Genomic DNA, 21,778 nt, shown 5'->3' on the forward strand with positions numbered 1-21,778 from the left:
AGCTGCTCCCCGCTGATGCCCAGCTGCTCCCCGCTGATGCCCAGCTGCTCCCCGCTGATGCCCAGCTGCTCCCCGCTGATGCCCAGCTGCTCCCCGCTGATGCCCAGCTGCTCCCCACTGATGCCCAGCTGCTCCCCACTGATGCCCAGCTGCTTCCCACCTGATGCCCAGCTGCTTCCCACCTGATGCCCTGCTGCTCCCCGCTGATGCCCAGCTGCTCCCCGCTGATGCCCAGCTGCTCCCCATTGATGCCCAGCTGCTCCCCACTGATGCCCAGCTGCTCCCCACTGATGCCCAGCTGCTTCCCACCTGATGCCCAGCTGCTTCCCACCTGATACCCAGCTGCTCCCCACCTGATGCCCAGCTGCTCCCCACTGATGCCCAGCTGCTCCCCACCTGATGCCCAGCTGCTCCCCACCTGATGCCCAGCTGCTCCCACCTGATGCCCAGCTGCTCCCACCTGATGCCCAGCTGCTCCCCACTGATGCCCAGCTGCTCCCCACTGATGCCCAGCTGCTCCCCACCTGATGCCCAGCTGCTTCCCACTGTTGCCCAGCTGCTCCCCACTGATGCCCAGCTGCTTCCCACCTGATGCCCAGCTGCTCCCCACCTGATGTCCAGCTGTTCCCCACCTGAAGGCCAGCTGTTCCCCATTTTATGCTTTGCATTTTCCCTGTGTTTAATGACCTCACTTAGAAGATGTAATGAATTGCAGAGTCCCCGATGATGCAGATTATACACAGTTTGCTGGAAGGTGTGGGATGGGGAGGTGCAGAAAACTGTTCCTGAATCCAATAAAAAAATCCCTGGAGCAGCGAATGCTCCAGCTATTGGATTCAAGCCTGTCATGAGCCTCAATAACAAGTTTGAATTTTTCACTGAACTCAGTGTAGGTCCGGGGCATCGACACTGATTTATCTGCTGGGCAGCTGGTACCAGCAGAGTTATTGGGGTTTGTAATTGCCCCGAGAGATGGCGCTTCCTACACATGTTGGTGATATATCCAAAGGGCTGAGGAGGGGGACTGATAAAACAGGTGATGTTACAGGGAAATGTTCCTACTAGTTCGACAATCACAAGACTCAGTTCTAAGGGAGCGAGACTGCTGCTCTATGAGGACGGACCATGCAAAGCTCCACACACACTGGGCTGCTCCATCTGCAACTCAGACTTCACTCATCACTGATCGGGTGGCGATCAGCACATCTGGTGTTGAGGGGAAGAAGCAGGAGGGTCGTTCATGTACCTTCTGAGAATGCAGCTGGACGATTCTGAAAAGAGAAGGGTTCAGACTGAAACTGTGCTCGAGATGGTTGCGGTCTCACAGTCAAAGTATAACACAGCAAAATCATACAGGGGTAATCAGATCCACAGGGGGCACTAGGACTAAGTCCTGGACTGTGTACCTATCTATTTGTGTATTTGTATATTGGCATTCTCATGTCTGACTGGATCCAGGAAGCAGCAGTTAATCTCACCTCAGTGAGTCCCTGACATTTCACCTGCAAGACATGAACAGCTGTTGCCATGAAATGCAGGACTATCCAGGCAGGAGCTGAGTGCTTGGGCTCAGATGAGAGGTGTGTGTATGGGATAAAAGTCTTTGTAGTGATGGCCACACAAAGCAGGCCTGACCAGATCAGCACCAAACACTGGCCTCGCCACTGAGTTCGCAGGTGTCTGTACTTCTTCAGAGCCTCAGTGTAGAGACTTCAGTGAGAAAAAATATATTTTACTGGAAAAAGTAGTTAAAAAAACTTGTGCTTTTGAAGTTGTTAATGTTTCAGGAACTGGAGGATGGATGAGATCATTGCTTCATTGGAGATAAATAATATTTAATTCTTCCAGCCTGGTTTGCTGCCATGCTCATTCTCACTTCCTGAAGAGCTGAAGGATCATTGAGCTGAATTGTCTGCAGTTCCCCCAAATTTCTCCTTCCACAGCCCAGTGCGTGGAGAAGGGCAGGTGGAGAGACGAGGCTGCTCTTGGCCATCACTCTGCAGTTTTCTTTTGGGTCACGACCTCTTACCTGAACAACACTTAACTTTTCTAGTGGACTTTCCACACACGGGAGAGCGAGCATCACACAGACCGGCTTCGGCACGCTCCGCGCTTTCTTACACAGGGGATTCGGGCCCTTAAAATTATGGACAACACAGCACACCTGCAAGAAGTTATTGGAGAGTCTTAGAACTTGTTTCTAGTGAAAACATTGTTCTTCTCAAGTACGGTGTATGTAAAAGGCAGCCGTTTCAAACTCTTCTGGTGAATTATCAGAGCAGTTCAACAGGGAATAATCCTTACCCTGCTGAGTAAAACTCTGTACTGTTACACAGGGAATAACCCTTAACCTACTGAGTAACAAACTCTGTGTACAGTTACACAGTCAATAATCCTTACCCTGCAACAGCAACTTGTCACAATTGCACCACAAGTTACAAATCTCTGAGCTATATGATAGATGCACTTTGGAGATTTCCGTGGAACTAAGAATTGTCATTAATGTCTGCTCAGCCCTGTAGCCTCGAACGTGTTTCTATTTGATCAGAGCCTTTTCTCCTCTAAGTCATTTACTGATTTGGGGGGATTTCCAGGTCTATTCATCACACCAGCAAAAATAACTCAGAATCTCCTCTGAGCATGTCTGAAATCTCTGGACCCAGAGACTGTGACTGAAGGCTGTGATATTAACTGAATCCTCAGCAAAACCAGCTGAATTAATTGGGTCCGTTGTGGGGGTTGACCACTCTTCGTACCCTCGGACCCAGTCAATGTAGGTTGTATCTCTACTTTCCAAGCCTTATTGCATTCTCTACGAGATTCCTGCCCGCTGCCACTCACCAGAAACACAGCGACCGCTCCACCGGTGAAGAATCCCACCAGGACATCCGACCAATGGTTTCGATACTCGGAGACTCGTACCACTCCCGTTAGAAACGTCAGGCACAGAAGTGTCAGGCACAGCACAGGCTTGGTGAGTCGTGTCCCCTTGGCTCGGAACATGATTGTAACATACATCTGGGAATATAAACAAACCGGGATTCACACATCGGGGCCAACAAAACAAACCGGGATTCACACATCAGGGCCAACAAAACGAACCAGACACACAGAACAATCAGCAAATTATTTCCTCTAAACCTTTAACACAATTTTCTGCAACTTACATCTGAGTTGTTCAAAACTACAAACAGGGAGGCAGTACATGCTGATCCAATCGGAATAAGTGATAACGTACTGATCGCATCAGTCCAACTGTATCACACACACCGAGTCGAACAGTCACAGTCCAACTGTATCACACACACTGAGTCCCACAGTCACAGGCCGACTGTATCACACACACTGAGTCCCACAGTCACAGACCGACTGTATCACACACACTAACAGTCACAGTCCAACTGTATCACACACACTGAGTCCCACAGTGAAAGACCGACTGTATCACACACACCGAGTCCCACAGTCACAGGCCGACTGTATCACACACACTGAGTCCCACAGTCACAGGCCGACTATATCACACACACTGAGTCCACAGTGACAGACCGACTATCACACACACTGAGTCCCACAGTCACAGGCCGACGATATCACACACCGAGTCCCACAGTCACAGGTCGACTATATCACACACACTGAGTCCCACAGTCACAGGCCGACTATATCACACACACTGAGTCCACAGTGACAGACCGACTATCACACACACCGAGTCCTGCAGTCACAGACCGACTGTATCACACACACCGAGTCCCACAGTCACAGGTCGACTATATCACACACACTAAGTACCACAGTCACAGGTCGACTTTATCACACACACTGAGTCCCACAGTCACAGACCGACTGTATCACACACACTAACAGTCACAGTCCAACTGTATCACACACACTGAGTCCCACAGTGAAAGACCGACTGTATCACACACACACTGAGTCGAACAGTCACAGTCCAACTGTATCACACACACTGAGTCCACAGTGACAGACCGACTATCACACACACCGAGTCCCGCAGTCACAGACCGACTGTATCACACACACCGAGTCCCACAGTCACAGGTCGACTATATCACACACACTAAGTACCACAGTCACAGGTCGACTTTATCACACACACTGAGTCCACAGTCACAGGCCGACTATATCACACACACTGAGTCCACAGTGACAGACCGACTATCACACACACTGAGTCGAACAGTCACAGTCCAACTGTATCACACACACTGAGTCCACAGTGACAGACCGACTATCACACACACCGAGTCCCACAGTCACAGGCCGACTGTATCACACACACTGAGACCCACAGTAACAGGCCGACTGTATCACACACACCGAGTCCACAGTCACAGACCGACTGTATCACACACACTGAGTCCCACAGTCACAGGCTGACTGTATCACACACACCGAGTCCCACAGTCACAGGCCGACTATCACACACACCGAGTCCCACAGTCACATACCGACTGTATCACACACACCAAGTCCCACAGTCACAGGCTGACTGTATCGCACACACCGAGTCCCACAGTCACAGGCCGACTGTATCACACACACCGAGTCGAACAGTCACAGTCCAACTGTATCACACACACTGAGTCCCACAGTCACAGGCCGACTGTATCACACACACTGAGTCCCACAGTCACAGGCCGACTGTATCACACACACTGAGTCCCACAGTCACAGGCCGACTATATCACACACACTGAGTCCACAGTGACAGACCGACTATCACACACACGAAGTCCCGCAGTCACAGACCGACTGTATCACACACACCGAGTCCCACAGTCACAGGTCGACTTTATCACACACACTGAGTCCACAGTCACAGGCCGACTATATCACACACACTGAGTCCACAGTGACAGACCGACTATCACACACACTGAGTCGAACAGTCACAGTCCAACTGTATCACACACACTGAGTCCACAGTGACAGACCGACTATCACACACACCGAGTCCCGCAGTCACAGACCGACTGTATCACACACACCAAGTCCCACAGTCACAGGTCGACTATATCACACACACTAAGTACCACAGTCACAGGTCGACTTTATCACACACACTGAGTCCACAGTCACAGGCCGACTATATCACACACACTGAGTCCACAGTGACAGACCGACTATCACACACACTGAGTCGAACAGTCACAGTCCAACTGTATCACACACACTGAGTCCACAGTGACAGACTGACTATCACACACACTGAGTCCACAGTGACAGACCGACTATCACACACACCGAGTCCCACAGTCACAGGCCGACTGTATCACACACACTGAGACCCACAGTAACAGGCCGACTGTATCACACACACCGAGTCCACAGTCACAGACTGACTGTATCACACACACTGAGTCCCACAGTCACAGGCTGACTGTATCACACACACCGAGTCCCACAGTCACAGGCCAACTGTATCACACACACCAAGTCCCACAGTCACAGGCCAACTGTATCACACACACCATGTCCCACAGTCACAGACCGACTGTATCACACACACTGAGTCCCACAGTCACAGTCCGACTGTATCACACACGCCGAGACCCACAGTCACAGGCCGACTGTATCACACACACTGAGTCCCACAGTCATAGGCCGACTGTATCACACACACTGAGTCCACAGTGACAGACCGACTATCACACACACCGAGTCCCACAGTCACAGGCCGACTGTATCACACACACTGAGACCCACAGTAACAGGCCGACTGTATCACACACACTGAGTCCCACAGTCACAGGCCGACTATATCACACACACTGAGTCCACAGTGACAGACCGACTATCACACACACTGAGTCCCACAGTCACAGACCGACTGTATCACACACACTGAGTCCCACAGTCACAGGCTGACGATATCACACACCGAGTCCCACAGTCACAGGTCGACTATATCACACACACTGAGTCCCACAGTCACAGGCCGACTATATCACACACACTGAGTCCACAGTGACAGACCGACTATCACACACACGAAGTCCCGCAGTCACAGACCGACTGTATCACACACACCGAGTCCCACAGTCACAGGTCGACTATATCACACACACTAAGTACCACAGTCACAGGTCGACTTTATCACACACACTGAGTCCACAGTCACAGGCCGACTATATCACACACACTGAGTCCACAGTGACAGACCGACTATCACACACACTGAGTCGAACAGTCACAGTCCAACTGTATCACACACACTGAGTCCCACAGTCACAGTCCAACTGTATCACACACACTGAGTCCACAGTGACAGACCGACTATCACACACACTGAGTCCCACAGTCACAGGCCGACTGTATCACACACGCCGAGACCCACAGTCACAGGCCGACTGTATCACACACACCGAGTCCACAGTCACAGACCGACTGTATCACACACACTGAGTCCCACAGTCACAGGCTGACTGTATCACACACACCGAGTCCCACAGTCACAGGCCGACTGTATCACACACACCAAGTCCCACAGTCACAGGCCAACTGTATCACACACACCATGTCCCACAGTCACAGACCGACTGTATCACACACACTGAGTCCCACAATCACAGTCCGACTGTATCACACACGCCGAGACCCACAGTCACAGGCCGACTGTATCACACACACTGAGTCCCACAGTCATAGGCCGACTGTATCACACACACTGAGTCCCACAGTCACAGGCCGACTGTATCACACACACCAAGTCCCACAGTCACAGCCTGGCTGTATCACACACACTGAGTCCCACAGTCACAGGCCGACTGTATCACACACACCGAATCCCACAGTCACAGGCCGACTGTATCACACACACCAAATCCCACAGTCACAGGCTGACTGTATCGCACACACCGAGTCCCGTGTCACAGGCCGACTGTATCACACACACTGAGTCCCACAGTCACAGGCCGACTGTATCACACACACCGAGTCCCACAGTTACAGGCCGACTGTATCACACACACTGAGTCCCACAATCACCAGCCGACTGTATCACACACACACCGAGTCCCACAGTCACAGACCGACTGTATCACACACACAGAGTCCCACAGTCACAGGCCGACTGTATCGCACACACCGAGTCCCATGTCACAGGCCGACTGTATCACACACACCGAGTCCCATGTCACAGGCCGACTGTATCACACACACTGAGACCCACAGTAACAGGCCGACTGTATCACACACACCGAGTCCCATGTCACAGGCCGACTGTATCACACACACTGAGTCCCACAATCACCAGCCGACTGTATCACACACACACCGAGTCCCACAGTCACAGACCGACTGTATCGCACACACCGAGTCCCATGTCACAGGCCGACTGTATCACACACACCGAGTCCCATGTCACAGGCCGACTGTATCGCACACACCGAGTCCCGTGTCACAGGCCGACTGTATCACACACACTGAGTCCCACAGTCACAGGCCGACTGTATCACACACACTGAGTCCCACAATCACCAGCCGACTGTATCACACACACTGAGTCCCACAATCACCAGCCGACTGTATCACACACACTGAGTCCCACAATCACCAGCCGACTGTATGTCATGCTCGCTACGACAGTGAATACTTCGAATTTCTGGTTCCTGGGCCTCCTCTCTTTAGCTTGTGCCAGTTTCTGATCAGTTATTAGAGTTTGACAGCTACTTCCTGCCTCAGGGATCAGCTTGTGACTTTTATTTTCTAATTTTCTCCCTTTTTCATAGTCAGCTCAGCTAGCCAACTGGTCACCATATCCCTCAGTCGCTTCTCTCTAGAAACATATCTAATTGTCCCTTGAATCCATTCTCACCACCATCTTCAGTTTCCTTCCTCAGTAATTTATTCCCCACTCGATTGGTGACAGCCCATTTCACTGTTCACTACAAGTCTGCCAGTGCCCAAGTTGAACTGGCTCTGGGGGGTGATGGCGCTGCACCCTGTGCCTGTTCTTCATCTTTTGCCCCAAACAATGATTGTCAACAGGATATTTAACACTGGGGGCATCACAGTCAAGCTTCACCCGTCATTCACACACTGTCTCACACACACAGTCGCACTCCCGTGATCAGGAGTGGGAATCCTGGCTGACTTTTGCTCTCCCTATCACAACAGTACTGAATCCAGTGTCACACTGGATGAGATGAGTTCACAGCACAGACTGCTAGTCAAACCCGGCACATTCAGCTATCTGGAGCCACTGGTCTATTTCTGATCCGAGTCTCTGATATCTGCTGTCATGCTGTGTCTGCAGTGGTGTTCAGGGCCGTGTACACTGATGTCAGTGGCTGTCTCCTTCAAACATTTCTCATTGCTCAAAATATTCTTCAGCTTGTGCCTGTTCATTTCCTGTGCGCAGTCTCATTCCTCAGGTGCTCTGTGGGTTTGCTGAGTCTTGCTGGGTGTCCGAGAGCCGTTTGCTGCTCTTTCTCCTTCACCACACAGCACATCACTTCTCCAGCTCCTGGCTCTCCTCTTTCTCCCGGTAGAACTTTCTAACTTTCTGCTCTTCTGATTTTCCTGTGGCCTGTTATCCACAATTGGGCCTTCAGCTTAGGTGCTGCTTGGAGTCTGGACCTGATGTCACTGTGCTGTGGGACTGGACCTATCAGAATCTACTGCTCTCTCTGTTGGACATGGCATTGGATCGCACTGAGCACTATGGAGTCTCTGACACTCACAAGAAATTCTCCATCAGGGACACACTCACACCCTTCATGTAGCCGGCGATGTCAATGCTGCTGGATGAGACACGCAGTGCATGCTTGTACATTCACGGTCACTGCTGTTCCAAGAATGACTAAAATGCATAAAAGTTGATTACTTTGCGAGAAGTATATTTGCAGCAGTGACGTATGCTGTTTCACTTACCACTGTGTACATGGCAGCGTACATACTGAGAGCAGCATCCTTGGAAGGGAATGCTCGTCTTGCACTGGACACAAGACTGGGGCTTCCTGTGCAGGCATCCTGTGAGCTGATGAACTGGGAGGACAGCCTGCAACCCAGAGCAGTATAATTTGGTCGACAGACTGTTAGGAAATGTGGTGTCGGGCTCCCCATCACCACTTGTCCCGCATTTACAAATATGTCAGTTGCAAAAAGACCAAATGTATAAACCCCTAGAAAAGAAAAGACAGCTCAGAATCAAAAGGAAAATGCAAATGGAATTAGCAGCTGGTCCTGCTCAATATTCAATCTCTGCCACTTACTCAACTCTTCTCTTATTTTCCCCTCTCAGTATCAAATCTGAGATCAGGGTTCTCCCTAGGCTCAGGCCCCTCCCCCAGTCTCAGGCCCGGCCTCAGGATCAGGCCCCTCCCCCAGGCTCAGGGCCCACCCCCAGTCTCAGGCCCGGCCCCAGGCTCAGGCCCCTCCCCCAGTCTCAGGCCCGGCCTCAGGATCAGGCCCCTCCCCCAGGCTCAGGGCCCACCCCCAGTCTCAGGCCCGGCCCCAGGCTCAGGCCCCTCCCCCAGTCTCAGGCCCGGCCTCAGGATCAGGCCCCTCCCCCAGGCTCAGGCCCCTCCCCCAGTCTCAGGCCCGGCCTCAGGATCAGGCCCCTCCCCCAGGCTCAGGGCCCACCCCCAGTCTCAGGCCCGGCCCCAGTCTCAGGCCCGGCCTCAGGATCAGGCCCCTCCCCCAGGCTCAGGCCCCTCCCCCAGGCTCAGGGCCCACCCCCAGTCTCAGGCCCGGCCCCAGGATCAGGCCCCTCCCCCAGTCTCAGGCCTGGCCCCAGGATCAGGCCCCTCCCTTAGGCTCAGGCCCCTCCCTGTGCCAGGCCACTCCCCCAGGCTCAGGCCCCTCCCCAAGGCTCAGGGCCTGGCCCCAGGATCAGGCCCCTCCCCCAGTCTCAGGCCCGGCCCCAGGCTCAGGCCCCTCCCCAAGGCTCAGGGCCTGGCCCCAGGATCAGGCCCCTCCCCAAGGCTCAGGGCCCGGCCCCAGGATCAGGCCCCTCCCCCAGTCTCAGGCCCGGCCCCAGGATCAGGCCCCTCTCCTAGGCTCAGGCCCCTCCCCCCAGATCAGGTCCCTCTCCCAGGTGCAGGCTCCTCCCCCAGGTGCAGGCTCCTCCCCCGGATCAGGCCCCTCCCCCTGGATCAGGCCCCCCCCCTCGGCTCAGGCCCTGCCCCGTGTCAGGCCCCGCCCCTAGGATCAGGCCCCTCCCCCAGGATCAGGCCCCTCCCCTAGGCTCAGGCCCACCCCCCCAGGCTCAGGCCCTAGGAAGTGTTTTATGGCAGTGTCTTTGGCCCCCATTTTGTGTTTTTATCAGAAGCAGCAGCCATTAATTATCATTATTCTAAAACATCAAACAGCTCAAATGGACTTTGTGGCAAACAGTTTGTGTAGATTTGAATAACAGCAAGCTTCAAATTAGATGCTTAAAATTAGACTAGCAATTTAAGGCACTAATTTCTAAATTAGGGGCGACCATCACTGGGTTGTAATCCCGTGACCAATACACAGAACACTGGAACAGGAGGAAGCCAGTCAACCCCTCGAGCCTGTTACACAGGAACAGGAGGAGGCCAGTCAGCCCCTCGAGCCTGTTACACAGGAACAGGAGGAGGCCAGTCAGCCCCTCGAGCCTGTTACACAGGAACAGGAGGAGGCCAGTCAGCCCCTCGAGCCTGTTACACAGGAACAGGAGGAGGCCAGTCAGCCCCTCGAGCCTGTTACACTGGAACAGGAGGAAGCTAGTCAGCCCCTCGAGCCTGTTACACAGGAACAGCAGGAGGCCAGTCAGCCCCTCGAGCCTGTTACACTGGAACAGGAGGAAGCCATTCAGCCCCTCGAGCCTGTTACACAGGAACAGGAGGAGGCCACTCAGCCCCTCGAGCCTGTTACACAGGAACAGGAGGAAGCCAGTCAGTCCCTCGAGCCTGTTACACAGGAACAGGAGGAGGCCAGTCAGCCCCTCGAGCCTGTTACACAGGAACAGGAGGAGGCCAGTCAGCCCCTCGAGCCTGTTACACTGGAACAGGAGGAGGCCAGTCAGCCCCTCGAGCCTGTTACACAGGAACAGGAGGAGGCCAGTCAGCCCCTCGAGCCTGTTACACAGGAACAGGAGGAGGCCAGTCAGCCCCTCGAGCCTGTTACACAGGAACAGGAGGAGGCGAGTCAGCCCCTCGAGCCACTGGAACAGGAGGAAGCCAGTCAGCCCCTCGAGCCTGTTACACAGGAACAGGAGGAGGCCAGTCAGCCCCTCGAGCCTGTTACACAGGAACAGGAGGAGGCCAGTCAGCCCCTCGAGCCTGTTACACTGGAACAGGAGGAAACCAGTCAGCCCCTCGAGCCTGTTACACAGGAACAGGAGGAGGCGAGTCAGCCCCTCGAGCCACTGGAACAGGAGGAAGCCAGTCAGCCCCTCGAGCCTGTTACACAGGAACAGGAGGAGGCCAGTCAGCCCCTCGAGCCTGTTACACAGGAACAGGAGGAGGCCAGTCAGCCCCTCGAGCCTGTTACACAGGAACAGGAGCAGGCCATTCAGCCCCTCGAGCATGTTACACAGGAACAGGAGGAGGCCAGTCAGCCCCTCGAGCCTGTTACACAGGAACAGTAGCAGGCCATTCAGCCCCTCGAGCCTGTTACACAGGAACAGGAGGAGGCCACCTAGACTGGGACTTATATTGGCCGTTCCTTCATTGACGCTGAATCAGTATCACGGAATTCCCAACCTAAGACCACGGTGGAAGCCCCATCACTGTCTCAGGGTATGGATTATGGGCAATAAATCGCCTTGACAGCATTGACCCATCCCTAGCACCAATTAAAAAATGCTGAAAACTAAATTGCCTAATAGTGGACGATAATGCTAAACTAAAACAACTAACACCCGGTTATAACGCTAAACTAAAGTGATTTACATGGTGATGCGCTATCAACAACACCAAAGACTACGAGATGGACTTATATGAAGTAGGCTTTTATTGACTAAGAACTGGAGCATGCCTCTGCTAGTGAATCCATCCTAAGAGCTCCCGGGGGAAGGGTGGTGAGTCACCTTTATACCCGGGCTTAGGGGTGGAGCCAGGGGTGGAGACATGCCCGGACTTGTACAGAGTTAACAGTGGTTTACCACACAGACATGTACAGGTTTAACAGTGGTTTACCACACATGGGTTATAACACTGCTTGGTGTCACAGTTTAATGCTTCCATCACTCCAAATGAGGACAAACTTAAAATAACAACAAGATGAAGGAAAAGGGAACAATTGAGGTTGATTTAAATTGCAGTTTCTCTTTCTCTTCCTCAGCCCTGGGCTCATATTTTTGGGGCTTCACCTTGATCTGTGCTCACAGAAAACGTGACTCTCACTCACAACATTGATATTGAGACGGATGTCGATGTGTCTGTAGGTGTCACTATCAGTGTGTACCAAGGGTGTCACCATCAGTCTGTACAGATGTTGAATGAGGGAAATGCAATGAAATCAGGAGACGTCTCAAAGATTTCCCTCTCTATAGATTTGCTACTCGTCTACAGCCAGTGAGTTACACGTTCAATCAAAACTGGAGAGGAACTGAAGTCAGACAGACCCAAAAACCTGATGACTCTGCGAAGCAGCGGGTTCAGAGAGCAGCAATCTGCAGTCACAATCGTTCTCTCCTGACGTACAAATTCTGCTTGAAAAACAAATGCAGCCAACTCACCCACGACAATCTGTAAAACAAAAGGTGAAAGGCATTTGCTCCAAATCAGAAAAGTACTTTATGAGTATTTCCCAATCTCGTGTCCTTTCTCCCAGCTCATTTCTAAATCAGATACTGTTCAGGTAGGAGTTGGGCGGCCAGAGTGCAGAGTTAAAGACAAAATCAAACACATCAAAACCTGCATACACAATGGGCAAAAGGGACAATCCACTTACACCTGTTGCTATACAGCGCACGTAAGCCTCAGCACAGCTCTCACTCTATACCTCTCACATCCGGCAAAAGGGAACCATTCACTCCTGTCCTTTACCATAAAGATGGCTATTTGTCAGTGTTAGCTTTTATAAGCATATAGAATATATCAGAGACTAGACAGTTAAAATAACTCCACACAGCAGCAGAGAAGCAGCTTCTGAGAAGAGCAAGTTGTCAGTGTCAGTATAACTGTGATCCCCATACTGTCAGTATAACTGTGGTCCTCACACTGTCAGTAACAGTGGTCCCCACACTGTCATTAACTGTGATTCTACACTGTCAGTAACAGTGGTCCCCACACTGTCAGTAACTGTGTTCTCCACACTGTCAGTCACAGTGGTCCCCACACTGTCATTAACTGTGATTCTACACTGTCAGTAACAGTGGTCCCCACACTGTCAGTAACTGTGATTCTACACTGTCAGTAACAGTGGTCCCCATACTATCAGTAACTGTGTTCTCCACACTGTCAGTAACTGTGATTCTACACTGTCAGTAACAGTGGTCCCCACACTGTCATTAACTGTGATTCTACACTGTCAGTAACAGTGGTCCCCATACTATCAGTAACTGTGATTCTACACTGTCAGTAACAGTGGTCCCCATACTGTCAGTAACTGTGTTCTCCACACTGTCAGTAACAGTGGTCCCCATACTATCAGTATAACTGTGGTCCTCACACTGTCAGTACATGTGTCCCCCACACTGTCAGTAACTGTGATTCTACACTGTCAGTAACAGTGGTCCCCACACTGTCATTAACTGTGATTCTACACTGTCAGTAACAGTGGTCCCCACACTGTCAGTAACTGTGATTCTACACTGTCAGTAACAGTGGTCCCCACACTGTCAGTAACTGTGATTCTACACTGTCAGTAACAGTGGTCCCCATACTGTCAGTAACTGTGTTCTCCACACTGTCAGTAACAGTGGTCCCCATACTGTCAGTAACTGTGATTCTACACTGTCAGTAACAGTGGTCCCCATACTGTCAGTAACTGTGTTCTCCACACTGTCAGTAACAGTGGTCCCCATACTGTCAGTAACTGTGATTCTACACTGTCAGTAACAGTGGTCCCCATACTGTCAGTAACTGTGTTCTCCACACTGTCAGTAACAGTGATTCTACACTGTCAGTAACTGTGGTCCCCATACTGTCAGTAACTGTGATTCTACACTGTCAGTAACTGTGGTCCCCATACTGTCAGTAACTGTGTTCTCCACACTGTCAGTAACAGTGATTCTACACTGTCAGTAACTGTGGTCCCCATACTGTCAGTAACTGTGATTCTACACTGTCAGTAACTGTGGTCCCCATACTGTCAGTAATTGTGTTCTCCACACTGTCAGTAACAGTGGTCCCCATACTGTCATTAACTGTGATTCTACACTGTCAGTAACTGTGGTCCCCATACTGTCAGTAACTGTGTTCTCCACACTGTCAGTAACTGTGGTCCCCACACTGTCATTAACTGTGATTCTACACTGTCAGTAACTGTGGTCCCCATACTGTCAGTAACTGTGTTCTCCACACTGTCAGTAACAGTGGTCCCCATACTGTCATTAACTGTGATTCTACACTGTCAGTAACAGTGGTCCCCATACTGTCATTAACTGTGATTCTACACTGTCAGTAACAGTGGTCCCCATACTGTCAGTAACTGTGATTCTACACTGTCAGTAACAGTGGTCCCCATACTGTCAGTAACTGTGTTCTCCACACTGTCAGTAACAGTGGTCCCCATACTGTCAGTAACTGTGATTCTACACTGTCAGTAACAGTGGTCCCCATACTGTCAGTAACTGTGTTCTCCACACTGTCAGTAACAGTGGTCCCCACACTGTCATTAACTGTGATTCTACACTGTCAGTAACAGTGGTCCCCATACTGTCATTAACTGTGATTCTACACTGTCAGTAACAGTGGTCCCCACACTGTCAGTAACTGTGATTCTACACTGTCAGTAACAGTGGTCCCCATACTGTCAGTATAACTGCGGCCCTCACACTGTCAGTAACAGTGTTCCCCACACTGTCAGTATAACTGTGGTCCTCACACTGTCAGTATAACAGTGGTCCCCACACTGTCAGTAACAGTGGTCCCCATACTGTCATTAACTGTGATTCTACACTGTCAGTAACAGTGGTCCCCATACTGTCAGTATAACTGCGGCCCTCACACTGTCAGTAACAGTGTTCCCCACACTATCAGTATAACTGTGGTCCTCACACTGTCAGTATAACAGTGGTCCCCACACTGTCAGTAACAGTGGTCCCCACACTGTCAGTAACTGTGATTCTACACTGTCAGTAACAGTGGTCCCCACACTGTCAGTAACTGTGATTCTACATTGTCAGTAACAGTGGTCCCCACACTGTCAGTAACTGTGTTCTCCACACTGTCAGTAACAGTGGTCCCCATACTGTCAGTAACTGTGATTCTACACTGTCAGTAACAGTGGTCCCCACACTGTCAGTATAACTGTGATTCTACACTGTCAGTAACAGTGGTCCCCATACTGTCAGTAACTGTGTTCTCCACACTGTCAGTAACAGTGGTCCCCACACTGTCATTAACTGTGATTCTACACTGTCAGTAACAGTGGTCCCCATACTGTCAGTATAACTGCGGCCCTCACACTGTCAGTAACAGTGTTCCCCACACTGTCAGTATAACAGTGGTCCCCACACTGTCAGTAACAGTGGTCCCCATACTGTCAGTAACTGTGTTCTCCACACTGTCAGTAACAGTGGTCCCCATACTGTCAGTATAACTGTGTTCTCCACACTGTCAGTAACAGTGGTCCCCATACTGTCAGTAACTGTGTTCTCCACACTGTCAGTAACAGTGGTCCCCATACTGTCAGTAACTGTGTTCTCCACACTGTCAGTAACAGTGGTCCCCATACTGTCAGTATAACTGTGTTCTCCACACTGTCAGTAACAGTGGTCCCCATACTGTCAGTAACTGTGTTCTCCACACTGTCAGTAACAGTGGTCCCCACACTGTCATTAACTGTGATTCTACACTGTCAGTAACAGTGGTCCCCATACTGTCAGTATAACTGCGGCCCTCACACTGTCAGTAACAGTGTTCCCCACACTGTCAGTATAACTGTGGTCCTCACACTGTCAGTACATGTGTCCCCCACACTGTCAGTATAACAGTGGTCCCCACACTGTCAGTAACAGTGGTCCCCATACTGTCAGTAACTGTGATTCTACACTGTCAGTAACAGTGGTCCCCACACTGTCATTAACTGTGATTCTACACTGTCAGTAACAGTGGTCCCCATACTGTCAGTAACTGTGATTCTACACTGTCAGTAACAGTGGTCCCCATACTGTCAGTATAACTGTGTTCTCCACACTGTCAGTAACAGTGGTCCCCATACTGTCAGTAACTGTGTTCTCCACACTGTCAGTAACAGTGGTCCCCATACTGTCAGTAACTGTGTTCTCCACACTGTCAGTAACAGTGGTCCCCAAACTGTCAGTATAACTGCGGCCCTCACACTGTCAGTAACAGTGTTCCCCACACTGTCAGTATAACTGTGGTCCTCACACTGTCAGTACATGTGTCCCCCACACTGTCAGTATAACTGTGGTCCTCACACTGTCAGTAACAGTGGTCCCCATACTGTCAGTAACTGTGATTCTACACTGTCAGTATAACTGCGTTCTCCACACTGTCAGTAACTGTGTTCCTCACACTGTCAGTACATGTGTCCCCCACACTGTCAGTATAACTGTGTTCCCCACTCTGTCAGTATAACTGTGGTCCCCACACCGTCAGTATAACTGTGGTCCTCACAATGTCAGTATAACTGTGGTCCTCACACTGTCAGTATAACTGTGGTCCCTACACTGTCAGTATAACTGTGGTCCTCACACTGTCAGTATAACTGTGGTTCTACACTGTCAGTATAACTGTGGTCCTCACACTGTCAATAACAGCGGTCCTACACTGTCAGTATAAATGTGGTCCCCATACTGTCAGTATAACTTTGATCCTCACACTGTCAGTATAACTGTGGTCCCCATACTGTCAGTATAACTGTGGTTCTCACACTGTCAGTATAACTGTGCTCCGCTTTGAAATCGAGAGCATTATCCCAATAAAACCCAGTTAGAGCTGAAGTTCTGTCTCAGACGCAGAATCCCCTGAATAAAGCAAAATATGATCTGGGTATGGGCAACAAATATGTTTATCAAAATTATTCTTACTGTTGCCATGGGAACAGCAGATGCCAAGGACTGCAGCAGGACAGGGGGCAGCACACTGGTCTCCTCTGGGCCCGGGTACGGTTTCATGTAAGCACTGTCGAAGCAGAAAAAACCTTGCGTGTGCACAGTGAAGGTGTCCGTGTATTCGAAGTAATAGGCGAGCAGCACCGTCCCAACCATAATCATCAGCTGCAAATATAACACAGTCTGAGAATGCAAGAGGGAGAGAGAGGGAGAGAGACAGAGACAGAGATAGAAAGGAATGGAGACAAAAACAGAACAGACAGAACGAGAAAGGAAAGCAGACCAAAAATAGAGAGAGTGAAAGAGAAATAAAGAGGAAACCAGAAATAGAAGATAGAGAAATAGAAACAAGAGGGAGAGAAAGAAACAGAGACAAGAGAAACAGTAAGAGAGGGAGACGGGGAGAGACAGAAAGAGAAAGAAAAGAGAGTGTGAAACATTGTGATATACAGACAAAGAGAAAGAGATGGCAAAATAGATATTCAGATAACACCAAAGGAGAGGGAGAAAAGAGCAACAGACAGGATGAGTGACCAAGAAAGAACAGAGGGGAGAGAGGGGGAAGTGGGAGAGAGGGGGAAGGAGAGAGGGGGAAGAGGGGGAAGAGAGGGAAGAGGGGGAGAGGAAGAGAGAGGAGAGAGAAGGAAAGAGGGAGAGAGGGAGAGGGAGAGGGAGAGGGGAGGGGAAGAGGGAGAGAGCAGAGCGAGGGGAGAGAGGGGAGAGAGGAGAGGGAGAGAGAGGGAAGAGAGGGAGAGAGAGGGAGAGAGAGGGAGAGCGAGGGAGAGCGAGGGAAGAGAAGGAGAGGGAAGGGAGGGAGAGAGAGGGGGAAAGGATGAGGGGAGAAGGGAATAGGGGATGGAGAGAGAGCAGGAGAAGGGGGGAGAGAGAGGGGAGAGAGAGGAAGGAGAGGTTGCCGAGAGAGGGTGGGGGATGGGATGGGGAGAGAGGGGGTGAAGGGAAAGGGAGAGGGAGAGAGGGAGAGGGGGAGAGAGGAAGAGGGGAGAGAGGGAGAGGGGGAGAGAGGAAGAGGGGAGAGAGGAAGAGGAGGAGAGTTGGAGAGGGGGAAAGGGAGCGAGGAAGAAAGAGAGGAGAGGGAGAGAGGGGGAAAGAGGGAGGGAGGGGTAAAGAGAGAGGGGAAGAGAGAGATGAGGGGAGAGAGGGAGAGCAGGAGGGGAAGAGGGGGAGAGGGAGGGAGAGGGGAGAGAGAGGAGAGAAGGGAATAAAGCAGGGGAGAGAGAGGGAGGGGAGAGAACTCTCCTCCTCTTCCTCTCTCTCCCTCCCTCTCCTTCCTCCCTCTCCCTCCCCCTCTCCTTCCTCTCTCTCCCTCCTCCCTCTCCCTCTCGGAGGAAGACACAAAAAAATGCCCAGAAATACAAGAAAACTAAGGGTGTGGCGCGAATGAGGAATTTAAAGAAGTTATTATGAATAAAAAAAAGTACTAGCAAAATTAATGGGACTAAAAGTCGATAAATCCCAAGGACCGGATGACCTACATCCTCGGGTTTTGAAAGAGGTGGCCATTGGGATAGTGGACGCATTGGTTGTCATCTTCCAAAATTCTATAGATTCTGGAACGGTTCCTTCAGATTGGAGGATAGCAAATGTAACCCCGCTATTTAAGAAAGGAGGGAGAGAGAAAACGGGGAACTACAGACCTGTTAGCCTCACATCAGTAGTTGGGAAAATGCTGGAATCTATTATAAAGGATGCAATAACTGGACACTTAGAAACTAATAGTAAGATTGGGCAGAGTCAATATGGATTTATGAAAGGGAAATCCTGTTTAACAAACCTACTGGAGTTTTTTGAGGATGTAACTAGTGTAGTAGACAAAGGGGAACCGGTAGATGTGGTGTATTTGGATTTTCAGAAGGCCTTCGATAAGGTCCCACACAAGAGGTTGGTGAACAAAATTAGGGCACATGGAATTGGGGGTGATATACTAGCATGGATTGAGAATTGGTTAACAGACAGAAAACAAAGAGTAGGGATAAATGGGTCTTTTTCAGGATGGCAGGCTGTGACTAGTGGGGTACCGCAAGGATCGGTGCTTGGGCCCCAGCTATTCACAATCTATATCAATGATTTGGATGAGGGCACTAAATGTGACATTTCCAAATTTGCTGATGATACAAAGCTAGGTGGCAGTGTCAGTTGTGAAGAGGATGTGAAGAGGCTTCAAGGGGATCTCGACAGGCTCAGTGAGTGGGCGAGAACATGGCAGATGGAATATAATGTGGATAAATGTGAAGTTATCCACTTTGTTAGAAAAAACAGAAAGACAGCGTATTTCCTAAATGGTGAAAGATTGGGGAATGCAGATGCTCAAAGGGACCTGGGTGTCCTTGTACATGAGTCACTGAAAGTGAATGTGCAGGTGCAGCAAGCCATTAGGAAGGCAAATGGTATGCTGGCCTTCATTACAAGAGGATTTGAGTACAGGAGTAAAGAAGTCTTACTGCAATTATATAGGGCCTTGGTGAGACCACACCTGGAGTACTGTGTACAGTTTTGGTCTCCTTACCTAAGGAAGGATATACTTGCCATAGAGGGAGTGCAACGAAGGTTCACGAGATTGATTCCTGGGATGGCGGGACTGTCGTATGAGAAGAGATTGAGTAAACTAGGCCTGTATTCTCTTGAATTCAGAAGAATGAGAGGGGATCTCATTGAAGCATACAAAATTATTACAGGGCTTGATAGGGTGGATGCTGGGAGAATGTTTCCCTTGGCTGGGGAGTCTAGAACCAGGGGCCACAGCCTCAGGATAAAGGGTAGGCCATTCAGGACTGAGATGAGAAGAAATTTCTTCACACAGAGGGTGGTGAATCTTTGGGATTCTCTACCCCAGAGGGCTGTGGAGGCTCAGTCATTGGGTATATTCAAAACAGAAGTCGATAGATTTGTGACTAGTAAGGGCGTCAAGGGATATGGCGATAGGGCCGGTGAATGGAGTTGGGGCAGAAGATCAGCCATGATCTCACTGAATGGCGGAGCAGGCTCGAAGGGCCGAATGGCCGACTCCTGCACCTATTTCTTATGTTATGAGAAGGGAGAGAGGAAGAGAGAGAGGGAGGAAGGAGAGGGGGAGAGAGAAGGAGGAGGATGGGGAGGGGAGAGGGGGAAGTTGAGAGAGGGTGAGAGAGAGAGGGAAGAGAATGGGAGAGAGCGAGCGAGAGAGAGGGAAGGGGAGAGGGGGAGAGGGTGGAGCGGGGAAGGGAGATAGGAATAGGGGAGAGGAGGGGGAGAGAGGGGAGAGAGAGGAAGAGCAAGAGACAAAGAAAGGGAGATGGAGGGGGTAGATGGGGAGAGGGGAGAAGGGGTAGATGGGGAGAGGGGAGAAGGGGGAGTGGGGAGAGAGCGAGAGGGGAGAGAGCGGGAGAGAGTGAGGGGAGAGAGAGGGAGAGAGTGGAAGTGAGGGAAGGGAGAAGGGGAGAGGGGAGGTGGGGAGAGAGAGGGGGAGAAGGGGAGAGAGAGATGCTCTGAATTTGACTGCAATATACTTCTGAGGGCTGAATGATTTTTTTATGAAACACACCTCAATACACACAAAACAAGGAATGATGGAATCGCTCCGACGCACTTCATTCTCCTCTCGGGTCATCTTCGACACCACTGGTTCCTCTTGACCTGAAAGAGATTGGCAGCATGTCCATGAGCCACCGTAACAATCGAAACTGAAGAAAAGACAAGGACAGATCCAAGGTCGTCCCATCCTCTGTCATCGAATTACAGTCTGCAGACGACGCTTGCGTGTGCGCACACTCAGAGGTCGAACTCCAAAGCATCGTCAACACCTTCACCGAAGCGTACGAGAGGATGGGCCTTACACTAAACATCCGTAAGACAAAGGTCCTCCACCAACCTGCCCCCGCCACACAGTATTGCCCCCCGATTATCAAAATCCACGATGAGGCCTCGGACAACGTGACCCACTTTCCACAACTCAGGAGCCTACTGTCAACAAGGGCAGTCGTCGATGATGAAGTCCAACACAGCCTTCAGTGTGCCAGTGCAGCCTTCGGTCACCTGAGGAAGAGAGTGTTTGAAGACCAGGACCTCATCCAGCTCCAAGTTCATGGTCTACAGAGCAGTAGTGATTCCCACCGTCCTGTATGCTTCAGAGACATGGGCCATGTACAGCAGGCACCTCAAAGCTCTCGAGAGGTACCACCAACGGTGCCTCCGCAAGATCCTGCAAATCCATCGGCAGGATAGGTGCACCAACGTCAGTGTTCTCACTCAGGCCAACATCTCCAGCGTCAAAGCTTTGACCACGCTCGATCAGCTCCGATGGACGGGCCACATCGTCCGCATGCCCGATACGAGACTCCCAAAACAAGTGCTCTACACAGAGCTCTGACAACGGCAGGAGAGCCCCAGGTGGGCAGAGGAAACACTTCAAGGGCACCCTCAAAGCCTCCTTGTAAAAGTGCAACATCCCCTCCGGAATCCCTGGCCCAAGACCACTCAAAGTGGAGGAGAAGCATCCGGGAAGGTGCCGAACACTTCGAATCTCTTCGCCTGGAGCAAGCGGAAGCCAAGCGCAAACAACGCAAGGAGCGCAAGTCAACCCAAGCACCCAACCCACCC

At 51.0% G+C, this 21,778-nt stretch overlaps 1 protein-coding gene across 2 annotated transcripts; it reads right to left on the minus strand.

Moving 5' to 3' along the window:
- Positions 1 to 420: 420 nt before the first annotated feature.
- Positions 421 to 21,514, minus strand: plppr2a (phospholipid phosphatase related 2a). 2 transcript variants are annotated; one of them, XM_085971444.1, is made up of 7 exons: positions 20,724 to 21,514; positions 17,162 to 17,350; positions 12,566 to 12,689; positions 8,902 to 9,152; positions 2,842 to 3,018; positions 2,046 to 2,164; positions 421 to 1,271 (listed from the first exon to the last, which is right to left on the minus strand). In XM_085971444.1, the coding sequence occupies exons 1-7, from the start codon at positions 20,898 to 20,900 to the stop codon at positions 1,166 to 1,168; spliced, it is 1,143 nt and encodes a 380-aa protein (XP_085827570.1). In that variant the 5' UTR covers positions 20,901 to 21,514; the 3' UTR covers positions 421 to 1,165. The 2 variants fall into 2 exon arrangements, with proteins under 2 accessions (XP_085827570.1, XP_085827569.1); XM_085971443.1 differs by lacking the exon at positions 20,724 to 21,514 and having other exon boundaries at positions 17,162 to 17,417.
- Positions 21,515 to 21,778: the final 264 nt, after the last annotated feature.

The sequence above is a fragment of the Somniosus microcephalus genome, chromosome 31 (genome assembly GCF_052327205.1).
Source record: "Somniosus microcephalus isolate GS21.2 chromosome 31, FLI_Smic_1.0, whole genome shotgun sequence".
Lineage (NCBI taxonomy): Eukaryota > Metazoa > Chordata > Chondrichthyes > Squaliformes > Somniosidae > Somniosus > Somniosus microcephalus.

Coding starts and splice junctions, on each gene's coding strand:
- plppr2a (XM_085971444.1), bottom strand. CDS start 20,900: ATGGGACGACCTTGGATCTGTCCTTGTCTTTTCTTCAGTTTCGATTGT. Junction 17,351..20,723: donor CTTGTTTTGTGTGTATTGAG/GTGTGTTTCATA, acceptor TTATATTTGCAG/CTGATGATTATGGTTGGGAC. Junction 2,165..2,841: donor GAGCGGTCGCTGTGTTTCTG/GTGAGTGGCAGC, acceptor AACTTCTTGCAG/GTGTGCTGTGTTGTCCATAA.